Source organism: Protopterus annectens, chromosome 3.part0 (genome assembly GCF_019279795.1).
Source record: "Protopterus annectens isolate FY-2018-M chromosome 3.part0, PAN1.0, whole genome shotgun sequence".
Classification (NCBI taxonomy): domain Eukaryota; kingdom Metazoa; phylum Chordata; order Ceratodontiformes; family Protopteridae; genus Protopterus; species Protopterus annectens.
In genome coordinates this window covers 643,532,139-643,555,959 of record NC_056731.1, presented here as the reverse complement: position 1 = coordinate 643,555,959, position 23,821 = coordinate 643,532,139, and the positions used below count along the sequence as shown (strand labels likewise).

The following is a 23,821-nucleotide window of genomic DNA, read 5'->3' as shown; positions in this document are numbered from 1 at the left end:
CTTCCATGGTAGATAGGATACTCTTTTTATTCTGTTAATGTATGTAATGAAAAAACACTCATTTACTATTGTAATTCCCCACATCATATAACTTATTCTTTTGCAGGACACAAGTAGCAGTTACTGATTTTTAAAAACGTGTTTTTTTAAAGTAGTATAAATTACAGCATGCTTTGCATGTTCATATGCATGGTTAGAAACCACAGAATGCATAGAGGAAGTGTTATGTAGTTTCTTATTAAAATGTACTGTATTCAAGATTTTTGAAGAGCTGTACAAAAATAGAGGTAAGATAAAGGTAAACGTTGGACTGGATGAAGTAAGGGTGGAATGACTTACAGCCAAAAAAATTAAAAGGTAAGTCAAAGTTGCAGTTATGTAAACTGAGACAAATTGCAATTTTTCCCACGAAATGTCTGATTAAAGTTCATTACTCGGCTGTAAATCAGAAAAATGGCAGCCATTCGGAATGCTGGACTTCGGTATATTTGTATTTTACAGATATAGTGGCATATACTTCCTGATGCAATTGCATCCCTGATCTGCAATATACACAAATTGTATTTTTCCAAAAAACATTTCCAAGGGATGCTGGTGTTAACACTTAACCTCCACTTCCTTCTTAAGAGGGGATGGGAGGGTACATAAGACCCATTTACAAGGAGCAATACAGGAAATATAATTTACAGAAGGTATCAGTTACTTATGTTAAAAGTATGTTGGCACCCCAGTCAGGATTCGTTCCTGCTTTATGCTCCTTGAGTGAAGGGATAGGCTTCAGTTCCCCAGTGATCCTGAATTAAAATAATCAAGTGATCTTTGAATGAATGAATGAATTAGTGATGGTCCTGCTCAGCCTGGGTACTTTTTGTGCAGAGTTGCTGCATGGCCTCCGTCTGTCCAGGGAGGTTTTACTGTGTGCCGTGGCTTCCTGTCATATCCCAGTGGCATGCTAATTCTCCAGATTTCCCAAAGGTTTTTGTGTTTGTCTGTTAAATATGTCCTGTGATGGGCTTGGTGTCCTGTATAGTATCAATTTCTCCATCTTCCTTCCAATGAATACCAGGATAATCTCTGTATCAGAAACTGAAAGAGTCCATTAAATTTAAATTCGATAGTAAATGCTATTTCTATTAAATAATGTCAATTACTGAATATTTTTACAAGACAGTAAACTGTGTGTGACATCATAACTTTGTAGTTCCTTGGCTGACTGACGGAATTAAGTTTGATAAGCATATATGCTAAAAGCATAAACTTTATTATTTACTTTGTTTGCAGCACGGTCCATTGATCTTCACACTTATCCAGAACCGTATGTTATTTGGTTTAATATAACACAGAAAGTAGTAAAAGTTGTGGTAGCCAGTAATAACAAAATAGTATTCAAATCTTTTTTCAGTAGGGAGACCTTCATCCTTTTTTGAAGAGTACACTGAACGTATGCAGAATGATGTCAGAAACAAGTCTAGAGAAGGAAGGAGAGTATGCCATTAGTGAAGACTGACTTTTCTGTCCAAATCATGTGACTGGCAAGTTTAAAACGATGTGTGCTTTCATAGAGAATGGATGCTTAGGTAGTAAATAGAAGTAATGATTTTTGTTCTAATCAATTTTAATAAGCAGATCATATTGCTAAAGGCAACTTAAGATAGTTGTCACTACCTACATCTCAACAAAGAGAAAAGTTGCAACTTACTGGTGGTGTGGTGACACGGGTCTGTATTAGATAATTGAACTTTCAAAAGTTCGACTGTCATATGGTCGACACTATATGATCAAACTTTTAAAAGTTCGAACATCTAATAAAAAAAATAAATAAACTACACAAATAATCTAGTTGAACTTTTTAAGAAGGGGGGAAGCCCCCTGCACCCTCCATGTGGGGGGCTGTGCCCCCCCACCCACACACACACACACCCTGCTCTTTAAATATACCAACTCCAAGATCACCCTACAGTGCAGAAAAGGGAAATCTTCCCATTCCATGCTGTACAGAGATCTCCATTAAAATGTTCGACCTTTTAAAAATTCGATCATATGGTGTCGACCATATGACACTAAAACTTTTGAAAGTCCGATTATCTAATATAGACCCGGTGACACTGTTGTGTGATATCACTGGCCTACACTAAAAATTGCCCTTACACATGAGCAGCCAAATGAGTAGTAGGAGGGTTTGAATGTCAGGAATGTCTTCCTCAGGATATTATCATCCTTGCTCTGACTTTGCCACATCAAATTTTGTAGTCAGTATTACAGTATATGATACTTTGGTAAAAGTTCAGTCCATTAAAAGGGGAGACACTGGCTCTGAATTGCCTGAACCTTGGTTCCGTCTTGCATGCTCTTTTCTATAGGTAAGTAAAAAGAAAAAAAGCTGTGTATCATCACAAGTTCCTGGCATCATACATTTAATAGTTCACCCTTTATTCGTGATGTATTTATCGTTATTTGATAAGCAGGTAAGTGAACTGGTCAAAGGTCCAATTACAGTTATTACTGAGTTAGATGCACATATAAAATAAATACAGTAAATGTGAAGAATTACAGAATCAACTTAGAATATGTACTGCAGTGGATATTCCAACACCTCCCGTGTCCTTCACTGTTGGGGATAAATTTATCTGAGGCTCCTTGGCTTGGCTGCAATTAAAGTAGCCTGTTTTGCTCAAACTCTCCATAAACTAGTACCATTCAGGTCCTGTAGTCTCTTTCGGTCCCCAGCATGCTTTAACAACAGTTTAGCTGCTGCTGTAAATAGCACAAGACTTTTTTGTTGTTTGTCTTTCGACTTTTCCAGGTAATGGGTTGCTACAGCGGAACTCTGGTCTGCTAATGATTGGCAGTAGATTTTTACAAAACGCCGAGGTGCCAGCTCGATGCTCATCCTTCAACGAAGGCACGCCCATTTATGCACGCATGTCTTTCGAACGCTACCCAACCACAGGGAGGACATACAGACTCCATACAGAAGGCACTCCCAAGCCCAGCTGAGAATTGAATGGGAGAACCTCTTGCTGTGAGGTAACAACACTACCGCCATACCACCGTGGCATGCGTAAATAGCATGACACTAAAAACTGATATTTTCTTGGAAATAACACTTTTTTTTCCTTGCAGTGATTTTGCAGGGCAGATGTATTAATGGATAACTTTGCTGCACCTCCTGCACACTAGCCAGCCATTTACCCTCAACCCTTTCTACTCAGAAGCCCCCATGCATGTATTTTTTTTTTTGCTTAAAACGGTAGGGATTGCCCATTAGAAGTAAGCACATACCCTTGCTTTTGTTTGGCTAGTTTCCTTTTAATCAGGTGACTGGTGATCCTCTCTATCAGTTGTTACTGAGAATAGTGTTGTAGTGAAAGTGATTCTATGTCAAGCTGGGCAGAAGGAATCCTCCCTTAAGTTGCACACTACCTCAGCTTGTGCATCCAGACATTCAGCACACATGCAAAGGCGTGAACCTTGAAGTACATTGAACTTGCCCTTTTCAACAACAGATTAATTTTTTTTTTCTGAATAGACTTCAGTCTGTGTAGATCAGACTTGTATAGAAGTAGTTGGGGGTATTCATTATGGCCCTGTTCCAATGTAGATTTTTTAAATAGCCAGATATTGTTTTGTGAACATTCTGTGTAATAGAGTACTGCTAGTAAAATTAAAAAAAATGAGTATATGTAAATTGGTGAAGAGGGTAAACTGCTGTGCATAGTGGTAGTTCTGTCGCAGGAAGACGATTCATTAGCCTTTTGAGCTCATTACATAAATGTGTGCATTAATACATATTATACCATGACCCCCCCCCCCCAAAACGTGCATGCTGATTGGCCAGCGTGCACATTGTAAATCGAGTTATACTAATGGAAAAAGGTCTGGTCGCCCAGACTTTTTTCCATTAGTATAACTCTACTTTTAAAACACTGTCTCGCTATGTTAAATGGGTTTAACATAGCGAGACAGCTTTAAAATAAGCAACGGAGATCTCCGTTGCTTATTTTAAAGCTGTCTCGCTATGCTAAACCCATTTAATATAGCGAGACAGGTTTTAAAAAAAAAGCAACGGAGAAAGCAAGATCTCCGTTGCTTTTTATTCGCTATGTTAAATGGGTTTAACATAGCGAGACAGTTAAAATAAGCAACGGACATCTCCGTTGCTTATTTTAAAATGTCTCGCTATGTTAAACCCATTTAACATAGCAAAATAAAAAGCAACGGAGATCTTGCTTTCTCCGTTGCTTTTGCTCACAGCTCTGATGTACTGCGCAGTCGCGCAGTACATCAGAACTGCCGCGGATGCCAGACATCTGCGGAAGGGCAGTAAACAGGCATTATACTATGCCATTATTTAAGAAAAGTAATAGTTTCTTTTCTTAAATAATGTCATGGCATAATAGCAATAACCCACTTCTGGGTGTGGGTAATGCTGCATTTACCCACGGTTGGCTTTGTTTGGTCCCTCGGGCTTCGCCCTCGGGACCAAACCACGCCAACCGTGGGTAAATCCAGCATTACCCACACCCAGGCGTGGGTTATTGCTATAATCTTGCAAAACAGTCTGTAATTATCTTCATGGTCACTCTAATATTTGGCCACTATAACACCTGCCCTTAGATTTCCATATCAGACCCTGTTCTGTTTACTTAATATGAATTACCCATAGTCCCTTTTTTCTAGAAGCCCTGCAGATAAGTTATTCCTTGATTACAAAGCACAGTCTGTCTCTGAAACACATTGTATTCTGTCCTTTTCAAATAAACTGCTCAGTGTTTGTTTCTTTTTCCACCTTTATCTATTCCCTGTATCACAGCCTTTTCACAGAAAACGTATCAAGCAATAGTAGAACTGACAGAAAAAAACAGTTCTAAAAAAAAAAAAAACCTGGAAAAAGAGATGTCAACAAGTACAACAGCACTGGGATCAAGAACATGGTGCACGATGGCAGGGGTATATCATATAACAATAACAGACGACAAACCGCTCCATTCTCATTTTTTGTTTCACCTTTGCAAAGTTGAAGTGCACATCTGAGACAGTCAGAAGTGCGGAAGGATGTTTTCAAAATTTTGGAATATCGACTATGAATTGCTGAACTCACAAATGAGCGAATGCCAGTGTGCATTTGCTCATGTGAGTACGCCATTCTGAGTGGGGATTGCACTACAGTGGGGAATGGAACATGTACCCCTTCCCTCACTGTAGTGTGATGTTGGAGTTAGTATATCAAAATAGCAGGGGGTTTAGGTGGCCCAGCCCCCCACATGGAATGTGTAGGGGGGGCTTGCCTTCCTGCATAACAGTGTTTTGTGACATCCGGAAGTGACGGGTGTTTCAAAGAAATTCAACATTTCTGGAATGTCGAATTCATTGTTTGCACTTTCGGTGTTGTCAGGATTTGAAAGTGCAGTTTCCAACCTTTAGAGTCTGATATTTGATGACTCGCACATGTGTGTTGCGACCTTGTAAAGGTAAACCCATTTTTCTCCTGTCTCCTCTCTCCCTGGACCCAAGAGGAAAACTTTATTCTATACTGTGGCAGAAATGTGGGTAAAAGTGATAGTTTCAGAAGGATATTCCTTAGAAATTTTTGCCACTTCATTTCTAGAGCCTATCTCATCTGCTATAGTTGATCTGGCCTTAAATGTATAATTCGAGTTTCTGGACACTTGAGCTAATCAGCCAGTGTCTTTCCCTAAAAAAATGAAGTTTCCCACTCCATATTCTTCCTAGCTCTAAAAATAAATATGCAGAGCTATGTTCCAGAACTCTTAAACCTAAACAAAATTAAACAAATAAAATCAAACAAAATTTCTGTTACCCCTCTGTACGTAGAGTTCATTTTTATTGAGTCTGGACATGCAGTATACTTAGCGTGACCTTCCTAAAGTACTTAGGGAGTTCCTTAGTTTCTAGCTGGAAAAGTCATTCATTTTGAATTTATATCTTTGCCTACTGGCCTTTCTAGTGTGTCTTGGGTGCACAAAAAAAAAAAAAAAAAAATGGCAGCAGTTTTATGGACCTGCGACTGATAGGAATTTTGAATCTATTCTTAATAATGGATAACTGATACTGGTATTCTCCACCAAAGAAGTCATTATTCATAGCTGCAGGGTTTGTGCTTGATTTCATAACTTATGTGTTGTCGCTGTTCTCACAAAATCGGATTTACAGCCATTCCAACCAGAGGGGTTTCTGCAAACAAAAATAGACACTATATACTTCTTCATGCGCCTTTTTCAGTAGTCTGTTGTGACAGCAATGTTGTTTCTAAAAACACTTGGATACATGTCTTCTTTCAGCATTATGATTCCAAGTTGCAGCTTACACAGTTAACTAACTGGTTCCTCAGAACTGTGTGACAGAAATCCTCTCAGTCCCTGAACTATGCTCTTGAATTGCTACTATCCATGTTGGAATTTCTGTGGTGATAGTACATGATAACACTAAAACTTAGTTTTCATAGTCTTGTCTCTCAAGTTAGAAGTTTACCATGGATGTCTTGGTGGGGCACATTTGAGGAACACAAGTGGACCTGGTACAATATTTTCATACAGGCTACATTTCCTGATAAAGATGACCGTACAAAGGCATTTATTCTGCTTTATTTAACTGGGTCAGAAAGAAAGAGAACGTTCATTTGTGTATGCTCCTGCTGTATTTGCAGGAGAAGGGGAAAATTGTCATATAGTGGTACCAGCTGAGACAAGGGAAGACCCTGATTGCTTAAAATGTAAATGTAGAGAAATATGTAACCCCCCAGATGAATATTTCAGTAGAAAGGGACTTATTTTACACAAGAGATCAAAAGCCTGGTGAAACTTTTACAGCATATGTAACTGACTTGAGAAACAAAGCTAAAATGTGCAGATTTGGCGATTTAAGGGACAAGTTGATAAAAGACAGACTTGTGTGTGATATTAAAGATGATGCTGTGAGAAAGATTTTGCTTTGTGACAGTGATTTAACTTTGAATAAGGCCATTGAGATTTGTCAGATATATGAGCTTACAGAAAAGCACAGAAATATGCTTACAAATGAGAGATGCATGCTTCCAGTAATATCTAAGGCCAGCGTTGATAGTATGCAGCATGTGGTTAAAAGAAACAGGCCGAAGCAAATGGCAGCAACTGTGTAACCCCTGCAACACTCACTGGTAAACCCCAGAGATTTTTAGCAAATTCCAAAGTATGCACAGTCTTAGTGAAGCATAAGATTGAGTCAGCACACTCAAAGAATGGGCCCAGACCATACCTCTCAACTGTACCGAATTGCTCATTTTTTAGCGGTTTCGAGGTCCAAATAATGGGAGTGCCATGATTCCCAAGTGGCACCCTTTCCTTGCCTTTCATTTTAAATTTTGTTTTCGGCTGTCATCATCACGTGCAGAGGCATGCACGATGACGTCAGCTCCATGAAGAGCATGCCAGCCTGTCGGAATTGGAGGGGCTCTTTCTGGCCAGCTAGCAGCAGGAAAACATAGCGTGCAAGCCATATGATGTGTGCATTTCCCAAATGCTCCAGGTAAAGGACAAGTAAAACTGTAAAAGCAGTTTGGTTCTTCTGTAGTAAGCTTAGTCGCAAGCAGAATGGTACTGAGCGTTATTTAATATTTGAATGGTAGTTTTCATTTTGCGGTTCTTTCTTCCGTGACTGTTTACTGGGCCTGGGTCCACAGTGTGTTGATATTTGAGTGGTACTGAGTGCAATCTGTTACTAGGTCCACAGTGTTTGAAAGGTACTGAATGCAATCTGGTTCTTCGTGCTAGTAGTTTAGCCACAAGCGTTACATTTTACACAATGGTTTCTTTTTATTCGTCTTACTAGCAGCTAGCTTTGAAACACAAAAGGTGCATGTTTGTAATGTGGTTTTTCATACCAGCTAGTAGTTTAGCCGCAACCCGCAAGCATTTATGTTTGAAACACAAGCACGGTTCTTTTACTGGATCCACAGTGTGTTTGTGTTGATATTTGAATGGTACTGAGCGGGGTTTTCATTTACTGATACTTGTCATACTAGTAGCTAGCTTTGAAACACAAGAGGTGTGTGTGTGTTACTTTTAAAATAGTATAAAAGTGCAAAACGGAGACCGGAGTAGTAGAGTAAAGCACTTGATCACCAGGAAAATGCTGTCTGCGGCACAACATTTAGAAGAGTTTGATGGGTAGGGACAGAAACCTTGTCCCTAATGAAAAACGGAGCAATGTCCAATGACACCATGAGTCTCTGATTTATGTTTTTATTATTTAAAAAAAAAAAAAAAACATTATTTGTTGATTAACAGTGTTATTTTTTTATTTGTTATTTTTTATTATTTAAGCCAAATCTAAAATGGGAGCTATGTAGGGGCCTGTTTATTAGTGTGCATGCCTTCAGATGTTTTTTCACTAGTATGACTAATGCTTGGCATAGTCTTTTATGGTTGTGTTGTGTTTCTTTCTTTCAGGCTTTCGGTATTATTTTATAGAGTACAAGATGGAGTTCCAGGTTTGCATGTAACAATAAACTGTGTGTTTAACATTGCTAAGTGCTAAAGGCTATTCTGAAGTTGCTGACAGTTTGTTTTGGGTGCCCTTTCTATTGCTGGGTCCTTTACTTTCACATTACTGATGAGTTGGAAATGATTTTAGTATGGGTTTGAATTCCATTACATATTGTTTTACACATAATGCAGTGCGGTCGCTGGCTAATGTCTAAATGACTAGTCATGGTAATCACGTTGTTTATTTGTAACATAAATGAATTTAGGTGTAGGCAATCCTTGCACTGATTGAATGAGCACAGCTTTCATTCTCATTAGTCACTGGGCGCGTGGAACAACTTTGCATGCAAACTTTGTTTTTAAGTTTAAAAATACCTTCTCATTTAAGCTTTGTTTGTAAATTTATATATAAATAATTGGTTATTTAAGTTGTTTTGGATGGAGCAGTAACAGCTCAGTAAATGTTACCATTAGTTTGGAAAATTAATGGTTTAGAGCAGATAGCTAACCTTTGTTTTGTGTGTGACGTCTTGGCAAAGTTATATTACAAAAGAATGTTCATGTTTAGCCATAGAAATACTGAAAAAAGTTTGGGCTGTATATTTTCTTGCTTCTTGCATTCATATGCGTTAGCTAGGTAAATTTAGTCTGCAGACTATTACACCTGTCTAATAAGTAAAGGTGAGAATCACACTGCAGCTTGTATTTGTGAGGTAAACAACATAACTGTTATGTCAACTCTCCAGCTCATCAATTTATGTATTTGTGGAAATGGTTGTATTAAAATAGGATTTTACATTTTTAGTGACTAATTATAGATTAAACTTTTTAAGTGTGCGGAAGTTTATGGTAGTTGGGGAAATCCTGTCCAGTAAAATGTGTATGTGTCTACTGTCTGTCTAATATGTATTCTAATAGTTCTAATATAATTCAAAATAAGTTTGCTTTTAAAATGTGTTTAATGTTAAAATCATTTAAGCACGTGTCTTTTGGCATTTAATTTAAAAACAGCTGACAAAAAAATCTATATTATGTTAATCACTTTTTAGATTTTCAATGTCCGAGAATATAAGAGTGTAGGTAGTGATTTGAGCCTGTCCTATGCAGACAGGCTCAAATCACAGTCACTCTACTCAGTATTGTAGAGATTGCTCAGGGGTGATCTGTTGTCTCGCCTACAAGGCAATCTCGGACCCTGTCGTACTAATAATGCTCACTATACTCGCGCACTAGCCATTCAAAAGGCCTGAATCTAAGATGTGACATCAACAAAACCCACTGGAGAGAGAGGTTTGTATCCCAGAGGCTGCCCCTTCTCTGGAATAGACTTCCCATACACATCAAACAGAGCACCTCACTGACCCTCTTCAAGCGCAGCCTTGATGAGTGGATGGGAAACCACACATTTGTCCCAGGGGTTCCACCTGTGTCCCTCATTGACAGGGGCACCAGTTGCTGTCTGAGGTTTCTTTTTGGGGATAAACTCTTGGCTTGGCTTGTAAGGGCCCCAGGGCCATCAGCCTAGGAAACTTCTATGATCCTATGATTGAAGAAGTTACAGCTCTCAACTGTACAATTTTCACAGAATGTCTGGAATATTTGGATCACACTTTTTGGTCTGTTTCTCTTAAAATTTGGATTGCACAGTGGTGCAGTGGTAGTGTTGTCGCCTCACAGCAAGAGGTTCTCTGGTTCAGTTCTCAGCTGAGCTACTTTCTGTGTGGAGTCTGCATGTCCCCCCTGTATATGTGTGGGTTTCCTCTGGGTGCTCCTTAATGCCAAGTCTGTTTTCATTGGGAGGCTGTATTGCTTTGTTTAGCAGACGTCTATTAGTGCATGTGCTATAAAATGTAAAATAAAAGTTTTAAATGAAATCCAAATAATTATTGTAGAAGTAAAGCAGTATGTACATTATAGTGTTTATGGTAAATGGGGTAAAATAGCCAAGTAAAAGGACATTGGAATGGCTGCTGGGGGACTCTGGGGCCATATTTTGGTTGTCTGTTTTTCAGGTTGTGTTTGAAAGTTGGTATCCCACAATTCCATCAGAGTGGGCAGGGTTACATAATTATGTATGTAAATGTTATGTTAATCACTGTCTGATTTGTACCTATTTTTCATGGGCCTTTGTCCAGATTTTTGATGTTACCAGGTATGGCCCCGACCCAGTTTTATTGCTGTCGTAATTGTAGTGGAAATCATGACCCTAAAAGTGAAAAATGTTTAGCTTTTGGTCAGCAATGTTACAAATGCAGTAAGTGGAATCATTTCAAAAGGTTTTGTAAATCAAAAGGGACACATTCTTTTATTAAAAGGGAACATTCAAAGAAACAAGTTCCTCAATTAGAAAGCCGTGACCCTACATTTTATGTTGATGGTGGGTCAGTTCTTCATGAAATGGTCAGTGCAGTAGATTTATGGGCAAGGAATAAAGTATATTGTACTGTTCAGATAAATGGAAGATCCATAAAGCTGAAAGTTGACAGGTTCAAAGTGCAATATTATGTCTGCAGAGACATTTTCTAGAGTATGTGGGAGAGAAGCTTGATTTGGCAAAGTGGGTGAAGCTTGTTGCTTGTGGTGGTGAAGAAATTCAAACTGAAGGCTCAGTAGTAGTTTCATGTTACTCTGCTGGGTGAAGCTACAACTTGTTATTTTATGTGGTCGAAAGGCACACGCACAGTTATTAGGACTCGGAGACAATTTGAAAATGGGGCTGCTTCCATTTAATAAGAAAATCCATTATGTTAGCTTAAAAGACCACTGTTCTAATTTCACCCAGTATATTTTCTCTACCTGTGCTGATCTTTTCGAGCACAAACTAGACAAGCTTCCAGTTGTGTACTCCATGAAGTTAGACCCAGATGTCATCCCAGTTGTCAGGCCAGCCCAGAAGGTTCCAGTAGCTGTGGAGGAGAGAGTCAAAGCTGAACTAGATAAAATGGTGCAACAAGGTGTGATTTGTCGAGTAGATGAACCTGTTGAAGGGCATCTTCCATGGTGGTAGCTCATAAGAAAAGTTCAGATATCAGAATATTTATTGATCTGCAAGATTTGAACAAAGCACTAAAAAGACATCATCATCCAATGTGCACAGGTGAAGAAGTTGCAGCTCTGATGCCAAATGCCACTGTTTTTTCCTGTCTTAGATGCAGAGAGTTCATTTTGGCAAATTTTGCTTGAGTGAAAATCCTCTTTGCTAACTACATTCACTACTCTGGTCACATCCACAGAAGGAAAGGATAAATCCACAGACCACCAGGCTGAATCGAACTGTTTATTAAAACAACGTTGAATGTTAGCGCTTTCGGGAAAAAAACCCTTCTTCAGACATACAGCATTCAAATAAAATAGTATTATTTAAAAGACAAATCATCCAGTCATAAAGTAAAAACAATAAAACAATCAGTGCAAATTAATATATGGTCTACGCCTACTGAGTATTGGCTTTAAAGGCACCACACCATTAAGACCTGGTTATGTATTTGCTCCCAGTTCAATGATCCATCTAGTTTCATTATATCCAGTGCTATTCACAATGTCTCCCTTCCTAATATCAGCACAAATATGCCGTAGTGCTGGAAAAACAAAACTATGCCCCTTATAACTTTCTATGTGCATAGCCAGTGCATTGTGCTTGTCTCGTAATTTTATTGCTGATAAATGTATTAAAATTCGATCCTTTAACCTGCAATTTGTCTTGCCTACATAGAATGAGGCACAGCAAGTGCAGGTAGCTAGATAGATTATATTCTGAGAAAGACATGTAGCCAATACTCTAGGTAGATATTTTTTATGAGTCACAGGATGTACAAAACAAATATCCTTGTTTATAAATTTACAAGCCTTTCAGTGCTGACATGGGAATGTTCCCATCCTATCATAGTCTTTATTAGTACTGACCTAGCGATCACAAAGGATCTGCTTAAGGTTTTTATTTTTCTTAAAAACAAAATTGGGTTGCTCACCTACTAAATGTTGCAATGTGTCATCAGTTCTCAATATCTTCCAGTTGTCTCTGATGATATTTTGCACCCACTTAATATCACTGCTATAAGTAATATATAAGGGAACCCGGCTTTTATTACCAAAGGTTCTATTCCTCTGTCGCTGGTGTGAGGGTATCTTATTATGTTTATTCAACATCCCCTTTTGTGACAACCAAGGTGCTGCCTCAGTTTCTCTTAATCTAACTGTGTCCACCATTATTTCATTGATGCTATCCCCTTTATAGCCCCTGTCCATAAGTCTGTTAGCAAAATCATCTAACTCATGTGTAAAAATCTCATCATCCGTACAGAGTCTAGATAGATGCTGTGTTTTCCCTTTCACTATATTATCAAAAATAAAGCTGGGATGCATACTATTTTTGGATAAAAACCCATTTTTCCAACATGGTTTCCTGTAAACCCTAGAATATATAACCCCATCAGAAGATTGTTCTAGTCTAACATCAAGATAGTCTATCTCCCTAAAGGAGTAGTTCATGGTAAATGACAAAAAATTAGTAGATTTATCCAAATTATCTACAAAAAGTTTTAAATCTTCTATATATTATATATATTCTGTACAACAAGTTTTGAAATTGTTAGAACTTGTTCTATGTCATAATGTTTTTCTTTTTAATGGACATTACTATTGGCAGAGATGGGGAGTTGCCATGGGCACTCCCTGTGCCAATTGTTATGCAAATGTGGTTTTAGCCCAATGGGAAAAGGATACTATCTTTGCAGTAGATCATGTATGGAAACAATATTTGTTTTTTTATACACGTTTTGTTGATTACGTGTTTTTCTTGTGGACAGGTAATATAGAAGATTTAAAACTTTTTGTAGATTACTTATATTAGGAAGGGAGACATTGTGAATAGCACCAAATATAATGAAACTAGATGGATCATTGAACTGGGAGCAAATAGATACTCAGGTCTTAATGGTGTGGTGCCTTTAAAGCCAATACTCAGTAGGCGTAGACCATATATTAATTTGCACTGTTTGTTTTATTGTTTTTACTTTGTGATTGGATGATTTGTCTTTTAAATAATACTATTTTATTTGAATGCTGTATGTCTGAAGAAGGGTTTTTTCCCGAAAGCGCTAACATTCAATGTTGTTTTAATAAACGGTTCGATTCAGCCTGGTGGTCTGTGGATTTATCTTTTCTTTGGATTTCTGCTGTTTTAAGTCACAGACTTTTGGTTACTGTCCACCTTACTTTAGTTCTCACATCAACAGAAGGAACCACTTCAGCTAAATCAGATTCCTGAACTACCTTGGTCGACAGTAGCCACTGACATTTTTCAATGGAATGGTAAACATTACTTGGTGTTAGTAGACTGTTATTCCAGTTGGTTCAAGATTGACCTACTTCGTAATGTAGCATCCACTACTGTTATTCCTAAGATGAAGCATCATTTTGCAGTCTATTGTAGTCCGCACAAAGTTATTTCTGAGAATGGAATACAATTTATAAGCCAGCAAGTCAAAAGATTTACCGAAGAGTGGGACTTTATTCATGTTGCATGTAGACCTGAGTACCCGCAGTCAAATGGTTTGGCAGAACGTGCAGTTCAAAGTGCAAAACAGTTGCTAGAGAAGAGAAAATGAGACAATAGGGATGTTTTCCTGAATGTCTTAAATCTCAGAAATTTTCCTTGTGATAAATATCTTGGTTCAGCTGCCCGGAGACTTCTGTCGAGACAAACCAGAATGGCATTACCAATCAGCAGTAGTTTATTGGTTCCAAGTGCTAAGAACAACAGATCATTGAAAGCCCATCTGTTAAAGGAGCACTTAGCCGAAAAGTCTTATTATGACAAGTCCAGTAAACTGCTCAATCCATTACATGAAGGAGAGACAGTGAGAATGTAAATGTGCAAGGGTCATGATTGGATTGGAGTCATGAAGAGTATTTGCGCAGAGCCGAGATCGTACATTGTGGAATCACAAGGAGTGGAGTTTAGGCAGAATTGGAAGCATTTGATGTTAGTATCAGAGCCTATACAGCAGCATTTAATCTGTGAAAAAGACTGTCTATTTCAGAGTGAGTTGTCCAGCGTTCCAGTTCCAGAGGATGTTCCAGTAAATATCCCTGTTCCTGAGATGAGTCCTGAAATTCCTGATACGAGTTGTTTACTGAAGACTGTGCCTGTTGCTAAACTCATTTCGGATTACTGTATCACTAAATCAGGTCACATTCCCAGACCATGTAAGAGACACATGGGGAACTTGGACATGAACATTATGTTTGTCTCTAATGTCGATAGTATTGCCTGTTCGTCATCTACACTAGAGAGGGACAAGCAACAGACCTGATCTCTACCTGGCCATGGAAGGAGACAGATATAGGTGAACCCATACCAAAAAAAAAAAAAAAAAAACAAATTCCTTGTTGGTCCCAAAGACCATCCCCATTGGAGTAAGGGGCATGTGACAGACTCAGAAGTATTGGCTGTAGCCACTAAGAAGGAACTTACAGAACAGGGATGTTCTTCGTTTTCCATTGCTGCAGTCCTTACTATAGGGTATAGTCCGCGTCCAGTCGGCCCCGAACCAGGATGCAGAAGCAGTTTTGCGAGTGCAGGTTAACAGAGTTGGCTAAGTACCCGTTTAGGGACATTTTTTTTTTTCTGCCTCAGTATTTTTTATGTGATGTCAAAAAAAGAATAACTGTATTTCTTGTGGGAAACAGATACCTCATAGGGATTACCATACCTTGTGTATACCTTGCTTAGGGCCTGAGCACCGTTTGTTTGTTGGTTGCTTGTGCTAGGTTTTAACAAAGCTATTACTTAAGGAGAGGGAGGTTAGACTGTGCCAGGTTAGTGTTTGAGCGTTGCAATTAAAAATGCCGCCGCCTGCGGCCGGCCCGCGCCGCCCAAAGAAGCGGAAGGATCAGTGAAGCCTAGGGTTGATGAACCGCAGTCCCCGGACGTGTTTCTTTTTAGGCTCAGTGTGGAGCCAGAGGTTTTGCCAGGAGTTTCCATGGAGTCTCAGGCAGAAACTTTACTTTTACAGGATGTGCCTTCTCAGGAGGTAGGCCAAGCTGAGGGCTTCTCAGGTAACTGTTCTTCCCTCTCTTCCCAAGGTAGTTAGAGCCTCTCCTTCTGTTGCCAAAACTTCTTTGAGAGGTAGGCCTAGTTCAGCTTCAGTGGTTCTGTACCTAAGAAACATATGCTTAAAATGGCAGAAGATTTGATTACTATGATTAGAGGTTCTATGCCCCGCCTGATAAGAGGCCTAGGGTGGAACCGAGTTTGATAGTTTTGAACAGTGTTCAGAGGCTTCAGAGTCTTCTGGGAAGAGACTTGCAGGAATATCCTACTTATTCTGATTCTGATGTGGATGATTCCACTCCTACAGCTTCTCCTCCTGAGGATTTCTCATTTTCAGAGACTGCATCCATGAGGAGAGCATTTTAAATGGGAAGGCCAGGATTACTCTGATTCCAGGAAAAGGCTTAGGGAATTCTTTTTTTGCCCCATAGGCCCTTATCTCTACCTCCTGTGTCGAAGGTGGTGGAAGTTGTCTTTGCAGACTCTTCCCGGAACCCTGACTCTTTGCCTCCTGGCTCATAAGTATTTCTTTAAGAGTCCTAGGGCGGACCCAGAAACTGTTTCTCAGGGGCCTAAAGGTGTTAAAGCTTCTGTGGTTAAAAATCCTGTTCCCACTGATAAAGAGGCAAGGGCTTTGGATAGGTGGGGACAGAAAGTGTATACTTCTTCCACTCTAGCCATGAGAGCGTTGAATTGTCAGTTTCACATGCTAAAATATCAAAATTATCTCCTTTCACAATTGAAATCTAAGGTGGATGCTTTGGCGGAAGGTATTGAGTGTAAGAGTTGCTGGATTTGGTTCATGTGTCTGAACAAGTGGGTAAGCATTCTTTGCAATGTGGTTTTGATGCTGTGCAGGCCTCCTTGCCTGGTTGAAGGATCAGAATTTAGCTGAGCATGTTAAAACAAGGATTTTGGATGCTCCTTTACAGTCTGATGTGTTGTTTGGATCGCCTGTGGAAGCAGTTTTAAAGAAAATGGAGGACAAAGCTAAGTCTATGCAAACTGTTAAAGATTTTTTGCAGGTGCAGCCTCCGGAGTTTAGTAGAAATTGGCCTGCTAAGGGGTGGACATATCCTGCTTATGGTTCCCAGTCTAGGGGTAGTCTAGAGCGTGGTAGGGCAGGGCTCAAGGTTCTTTTAGGCCTAGATCAGGAGTTCACCTGCTCAGACTTCTGGTGAGGGCAGGGGTCAGTCTAAAACAGACCCAATGACCTGCCTCTTCAGCTGCCAGTGGATTCTCGTCTGGCAGCTCCTTTGGGAGGAAGACTGTCTCTTTTCAAAGAAAATTGGGATTTAATTACTCAAGACAGATGGGTGTTGGATATCATTCACCACGGTTACAGATTTTATTTTCACACAATGCCCCCTTTCAAAGGCATGCCAGACGTTCCTCCTCCACAAAGAAAAGAGGCTCACAAGCAAGTTTCTCAGTTACTCCAGATGGGGGCCATTCAGCCAGTCCCTGTTTCAGAAAGGGGCCTAGGATTTTATTCTCGCCTGTTCCTAGTACCAAAGAAGGGGAACACGTGGAGACCAATTTTGGATTTATACCAAACTATTCATTTGCCTACTTTTTATGCAGACCCCCAAAATAAAGGGGAAAAGATTTTGCACACTTTAGATGTACACAGGCAATTGCGTTATTATTTAAGCAGGACTAAGGATTTTAGGCAGTCTCAGCAGTTGTTTGTTTCTTTTGCTTTGAGTTCACAGGGTAAGCCTGTGTCAAAACAAACTATTTCTAGGTGGATTGGCTTTTGCATTGCATTTTGTTATTCCCATCATGGCAAGGAAATTCCAGCTGGGATTAGGCCTCATTCCACTAGGGCTACTGCCACTTCAACAGCATTTCTAAGGGGTGGCAACTAAGGATATTTTGGAAGCAGCTACTTGGAGTTCAGTGCATACTTTCTCTAAGCATTATCACCTTCCTATTTACTCTAAGTCTAGGGCTGGTTTTGCCACAGCTGTTTTGCAAGGCATGTTGTCAGCTCCTACTTCTTTATGATTTGCCAGCCTCCCTTACCTCTGCTTTGGGATTCTACCCAATAGTAGGACTGCAGCAATGGAAAGCGAAGAACATAGTACAGTTTTGTACCTACCATAAATGTAGATGTTCTCCTTCCCTCTGTGTTTAGGGGTGGTTGTGTAGGTGAGTTTACATGCTTATATTTTTGTATATATTCTTGTATATTTTGTACATGTTTTTGGTGCAGGTATTTTGGGCCTTGTCTTTTTAGGGTCTTCTGACATCTGGGGCAAGAAAAGACTGAGGATATGACGTCGGTCATGCGCATTAGTACCCTGACGTACTGACGTCAGTCTAAGACAAGCATGACCGACGATCTCTCTCTCTCTGGTTATCGGCGACGACTGCAGCAATGGAATCCTCGAACATCTACATTTATGGTAGGTACAAAACTGTACTTTCCTCTGACCATCCACCAACCAAGGAATTGTGTGCATTCAACAGATTTGTAAAGCATGTTATGCCTCATCTACTTTTTCAGTGAGAGTGCTTAATTAGTTGGCACAAGTCATGTTTTTCCAGTGGGATTTGACCAAGGAGATTGGCAAATCTTGTCCAGTGACCTTGTCTGCAGATCAAGGAAAATCTATCAATTCACAGTTGGCTACCCTACAGTCCTTATATGGTGTCTCTTTGCACTTTATCTTGAACACCATGGAGTGTGCACGTACAGCAGCCGACACAGGCATACCCTGATGCAGTTAAGAAAATTTACGTATCTTTGTCAATGCCCCCTACACTGGATGAACACTTTTAGGTCTGAAAGTTAGAGACTACCTCAAGAAGTGAGTAAGATGGTAAGTCCGTATCTTCTCTAGGGATCAAATTCTCCACCCTTCAGAGGCCCTTCTCCAGAAACCAGAAGGGATGCAAGAAAATTTGGTTTTGCAAATCTTGAGGATTTACACTTGATAATTTCAGAGAAAGAGCCCGCCCCCCCAAGGCAGAAGGGGAAACCCTTATAATGGTTGTCTCCTAAGGGGGAGAGTTTGTCCACAAAATCAAGGCTTCAGAGTTCCTTTCCAGTGCTTGTGAACAGTTGCCTGACTGTCGCACTTTGGAGGCACAAGAGGGGTGCTTATCCCTGCACCCAACAACCTGGATGCCCATTAGTCAAGACAAGTGGATGCAAAAGGCTGTTTCATTCCTTTGCATACCCTTCCTCTACCCCTGAAAAGATTTCCTGATGTCCCACCCTCACAAAGGGAAGAAGGCACTTCAGAAATAAGGAAGCTTATAAGAAATCGAGTTATCCAAGAGGTCCTTCCAGACTAGAGGATATCTGGAATTTACTTAAGGTTCTTTTTAATGCCAAAGGAAAACTAGGACCTAAGGCCAATTCTGGACCTAATCTGCTTGAACAAGTTGGTGAAGCAAGTCAAATTCTGGATGGTCAGGGTTCAGTCCATTCCTCCCCTGCTGAGGAAGAATGACTGGATGTGGGTGATAGATCTTCAGGATATGTACTACCACATAAAGATGGAAAAATGCTCCAGGTAGTACCTTTGCTTCCAAGTGGGAGTCCTTTCCAATTCAGAGCTCGGTCTGTTGGTCTAACCACAGCCCTCTGGGTGTTTAGCAAGTGCATGACAGTGGTGGTAGTTTGTCTGTGATTTCAGGGTCTTTTGGTTGACTGGCTCATCACAGCCTCTACCAGGAATCTACTCATTCAAACCAGAGACTCCATGCTTCAGTTATGCACAAATGTGGGAATTACAGGAAACCTAACAAACTCCACGCCACAACCAATTCAGTCACTAGAGTTTATAGTAGCATTTCTGGACACAAAACGTCAGGTAGCAAAGCTCCCCCAGACAAAAGTTGCATCACTTCACCTAGAATCTCAAGATGTTTTGTCCTATTGGAGGCCACCAGGAAAAATAATACTTTGCCTTCTGGGCTGCATGCCAGCCTCTATCACATTAGTCTCTCTATCCAGATTCTATACGAGGGTAATTCACTGGACTCTGGTGGTTCAGTAGTCAAGCAGAAAACAACCCATGTCTTCTCAAATGTCACTGATTAAAATTTGCAGAACACACATAAAGTGGTGGCTGGAATCACCTCATGTTCTACTAGGATATCCTCCTCCCCCCCAGCCATGGTGACCATGGACTCTTCCCAAATGGGAGAGGTGGGCATTATCTGGGAATGGCAGTCCAAAGCACATGGACCCAAACAGAGGCCATTCTACATATCACTGTACTGGAGATGACATCAGTTCTCCTAGCATTTCAGGCTTTTCAGGAGTCTCTCCCCTTGGGTTTGATATCTGTCCAGACGGATGTGGCAATTGTTTGGTACATCAGAAAACAGGGAGGAACCAGATCTTGTCTGTTGTGTTGAGAGTCTATGAGGGTATGGCAGTGGGAGATATTGTCTCAATGCTTTCTAACAGTAACAGACATTCTAGGGAAATCCACTATCCTTGTGAACAGGTTGAGCAGGTTGATTCTATTCCCTCATGAGCAGTCCCTCAATCCATTAGTACTGGAGAGGATTTTCAGCCATTGGGGCCGACCTTGCTGTGATCTCTTCACCTCTCCCTAGAACACCAAATGTAGCAAATGCTTTGCTCTAATTCCCTGACGGGGGGAGTCATCCATGGACACTCTAATGCTCTTCTGGGACCCAAGACTCCTTTATGCCCTTACTCCAACAACCCCGATTCCATTTCTACAGAAATAATCTGCGAGGAAAGTCAGAGATGTCCTGGTAGCCCTTTATTGGCCTCGAGAAGTGTGGTTTCCCTTCCTCTGGTCTCATCTAGTTCACTCTCCCTTGGTGCTGGGCTTAGATCCTTTACTTTCTCACCCATCAGAGTTGCCTCACCCGAACATTCAGTTCCTCAAATTGACCACATGGTTTCTCCAATTCAATTCCAGTGATGGTTCAACAGTACATATATTCATCTTCAATAGTTCAGATTTTGACCAGTTACCAAAAACTTCTACTAGAAAGATAAATTCTAATGGAAAAGGTTTCCTATTTGGGTAGCTGAAAATAATAATCATCCCTTCTCGGCTCTTTCTCACTGATCTTTTTCAAAATGGGGCAAGCAGCTCCAACATCTAAGTACAGTTAGTTGCCATTGGCTATTAAAATCTTGGTGAAAATCACACACCCATAGTATCTCTTAGATTATCCAAGGCTTTTCTTAGAGGAACTTTATTTTACATCCCCTACTTAGAGGTCCAGCTTCTCCCTGGGACATTACTATTTTGCTACAAGCATTAACTGGTTCCCCATTCAAACCTGCCATTAGGGTTGACCTAAAGTTTTTATCATGGAAGACTTTATTTTGGTTTCTTTCACTTTTGCCAGAATAATTTCTGAGTCTTATACCTTGTCCTCAAAACTATCGTACCTGACATGTCACAAAGTGTGCATCTGAAAACAAATTCCTGTTTTACCCTAGGGTGGCTTCTGAATTTTTTGTCAGCCAGTGCATAAATCTTCAATGTTCTTTCGAAATGTTTTCAAAAAAGGTGAATATGCTTTGCATCTACTAGATGTTCATTGTCCATTACATTTTTGCTTATACTGGACAAAACCTTTCAGAAAATCTGATCAATTTGTAACTTTGTGTACTGGTAAGTTGGGAGGAGTAGTATCAAAAGTCACCTTTCACGTTAGCTGTCTCAGTGCATATCTTATGTCTTTCAGCAAAGAGGTCTATCATTTCCTTCAATTGCAAAAGCTCATTCCACTAGATCTGTGGCTTCATCTACATCCTTCTTTTCCATTGTACTAATTGACAACATCTGTGCTGCAGCTACCTGGTCCAGGGTCCATACTTACATTTCACATTACAAATCGGACATATAGTCCAGGTCAGGAGCCCCAGACCACCCAAGTAATAAATTGTCTGGGTATGCTATCCCATATTCTGAGGAATGGACGGAAAAGATACTGGATAAGAAAGTTATGTACTCACCATAACAGTAGATGAGTTGTCTGTTTCCTGCCTTCCTCAACTTCCCACTCACCATCCCCTTCCTTTTGTTTTATAGTTTCTCACATTGTCATATGTTGGTGACTCTAAGTGGCATAGCTTTGGCTCCTGGAGGCCCCCCCCTCTAAATATATATATATATATATATATATATATATATATATATATATATAGTGGCAATGCTTACGTCAACATTTTTGTTCTGCTGTTACTGCCTTTATATTCCTAATTTTCTCCTTTGGGTGGGCAAACTCATTTTGAGGTAGCTCCTCTCTACACAGGGATTATAGGTAAGGGAGGAGCCTGAGCACCGTATCCAAGGGTTAGAAATGTATGGAGTCAGAACCAAAACCCATATGTTGAGTAAGGATGAAAACAGACAACACAGATCTGTCAGTGTGCGAGTACATAGCTTTCATTTTTCTTCCATTCCCCCATTCTTAATAGTATTCTTTGTGTGCTATCTTGGGACTGTCTTCTCTGCAGCTGAAGTTGTTCTGCACATCATCTTCAGTTCACTTCACTAATAGTAGTATCTTTAGTAATAAGGGAAAGAACTGCAAAAAACATGGATAAAAACACATATTTACTACTGTCTGCCGGTTGCTAAAAGACCGAAAATGGTTGCAGCTATTTTTCTAGTATGTTGCTTAGTTCATCTCTACCAGTCTGACTTGCAGCAGAATCTATTGTTACAGTAAGTTCTTGTGTAAACTGTATTTTTAAATGTAATTGCTTGTACAACCACTATTTTACTGGTAATTTTTCAGTTGTTCTGATGATTCCTGTCACTGAGACTCCTTATTTTTTATGCTTTTCTAGCTGGTGAGACCTGCAATGACTTCCACCCCATGTTCTTTACTCATGATAGAGCATTTGAGGAATTTTTCTGCATTTGCATTCAGCTTCTTAACAAGACATGGAAAGAGATGAGAGCCACTTCTGAAGACTTCAATAAGGTAGGCATTGGGATCTTACAGTTGCGTGATCATCTGTGGCTTTCTAGAATGTAATTCATTTGCTGAAGTCGTGAGTACTGATTGTGAAACATTCTACTTTAATTCTGCATGATCTTGCATGCATCACAGAACTATTTTCTCCGAAATGCTGATTAAAGGGTAAAGACCAGCACCACCTTTTGCACAAAGGATTGGATGTCTTTGATTGCAGCAAGCACTGTTTGATAACTTGTTTATATGCTGCCGCTTTCTCCATTGTTTCTGCCTTGAGGGCTGTTGTGTAGGTGTTTAAGCACCTTACCTAGATAATTTTGTGTATGTATGAAGTATACAGCCTTGTACATATTTTTGATCTCACTATGATGAATTTTGCATTTATAGCAGTATTTACTAAGTTTAGAATGGAGACTTTTTGTAGGCCTACTCTGAACTGTTTTCCATAGTTTTATTTTTACAGTATTAGTGTTCCGAAAATGTGTAGGTATACTATGAGCTAGAAGATTCATAAAGGAAATGCAGAATACTTAATTGGATTGGCTAATGTTACTGTTCAGCATGACGCTAAGCCTTATTCCTCTAAATTTTTCATTTTTCCATTTTTATACTCTACCACATTTTGTCTGTCATTGAGCTGAACAGGTTTGTTTTAAACATTTGGGCATATGCTTCTGTAAATAAAACAACCCAACAATTTATTTAGTGAATTATACCAAAATATTGCACGTCGCATATAATATGAAAAGTATTTCAGCATTCAGGTAGTAGTAATTGAGTCCTGCAGTCTGATTGCTGTTGGCTTCTTGAGGTTCAGCACTGTGTTCCATTATTGTGGTCCTTATTGATATAATACATTCTTAGTATGAGGTATTTCATTTTAGAAGGCCATAGGTATAGTGATGGCAGATGGTGCATTTTACACCTACTTAGCTGTGATGTCCTGTAGAGCTGGGACTGTAGCTAGCATGTCAATAATTTGTATCAGATTTTTAATAATGCATATTACAGTGTGGTATGTTTTCTTTTGCTATTTTTCCTGGTGCAGCCTATGGTTGGAAGTTTTTTTTTTTTTTTTTTTATCTTTTATGTCATTTTGATAGGTTCATCTTTGTCTCGTGCATACTGCATCTGTTATCTGTTACCATTTTTCTTTCGTGCATCTCTTGTATATTAGTGACAAAAGAAAAAAAAAACTTACAAAAAACTTACCGAAACTGACATTAGTAGAGAATCAGATTCTCTTACTGCATTAGGATGGAAAGAAGTGTATTTATCCCATTTGGGTGGGTTAGGAACTGGTTATAACATGTGAAAGATCTTGAGGACACTGTTGTGTAAGTTT

At 39.7% G+C, this 23,821-nt stretch overlaps 1 protein-coding gene across 4 annotated transcripts in view; it reads left to right on the top strand.

Moving 5' to 3' along the window:
• Nucleotides 1-23,821, top strand: part of ELMO1 (engulfment and cell motility 1) — a 3,030,107-nt gene that overhangs the window by 2,079,563 nt on the left and 926,723 nt on the right. For all 4 annotated transcript variants that reach the window (XM_044065043.1, XM_044065038.1, XM_044065039.1 and 1 more), the window contains one exon: nucleotides 22,346-22,482. In XM_044065043.1, coding sequence (XP_043920978.1) covers nucleotides 22,346-22,482 — 137 coding nt within the window. The remainder of the gene's footprint in view (nucleotides 1-22,345; nucleotides 22,483-23,821) is intronic.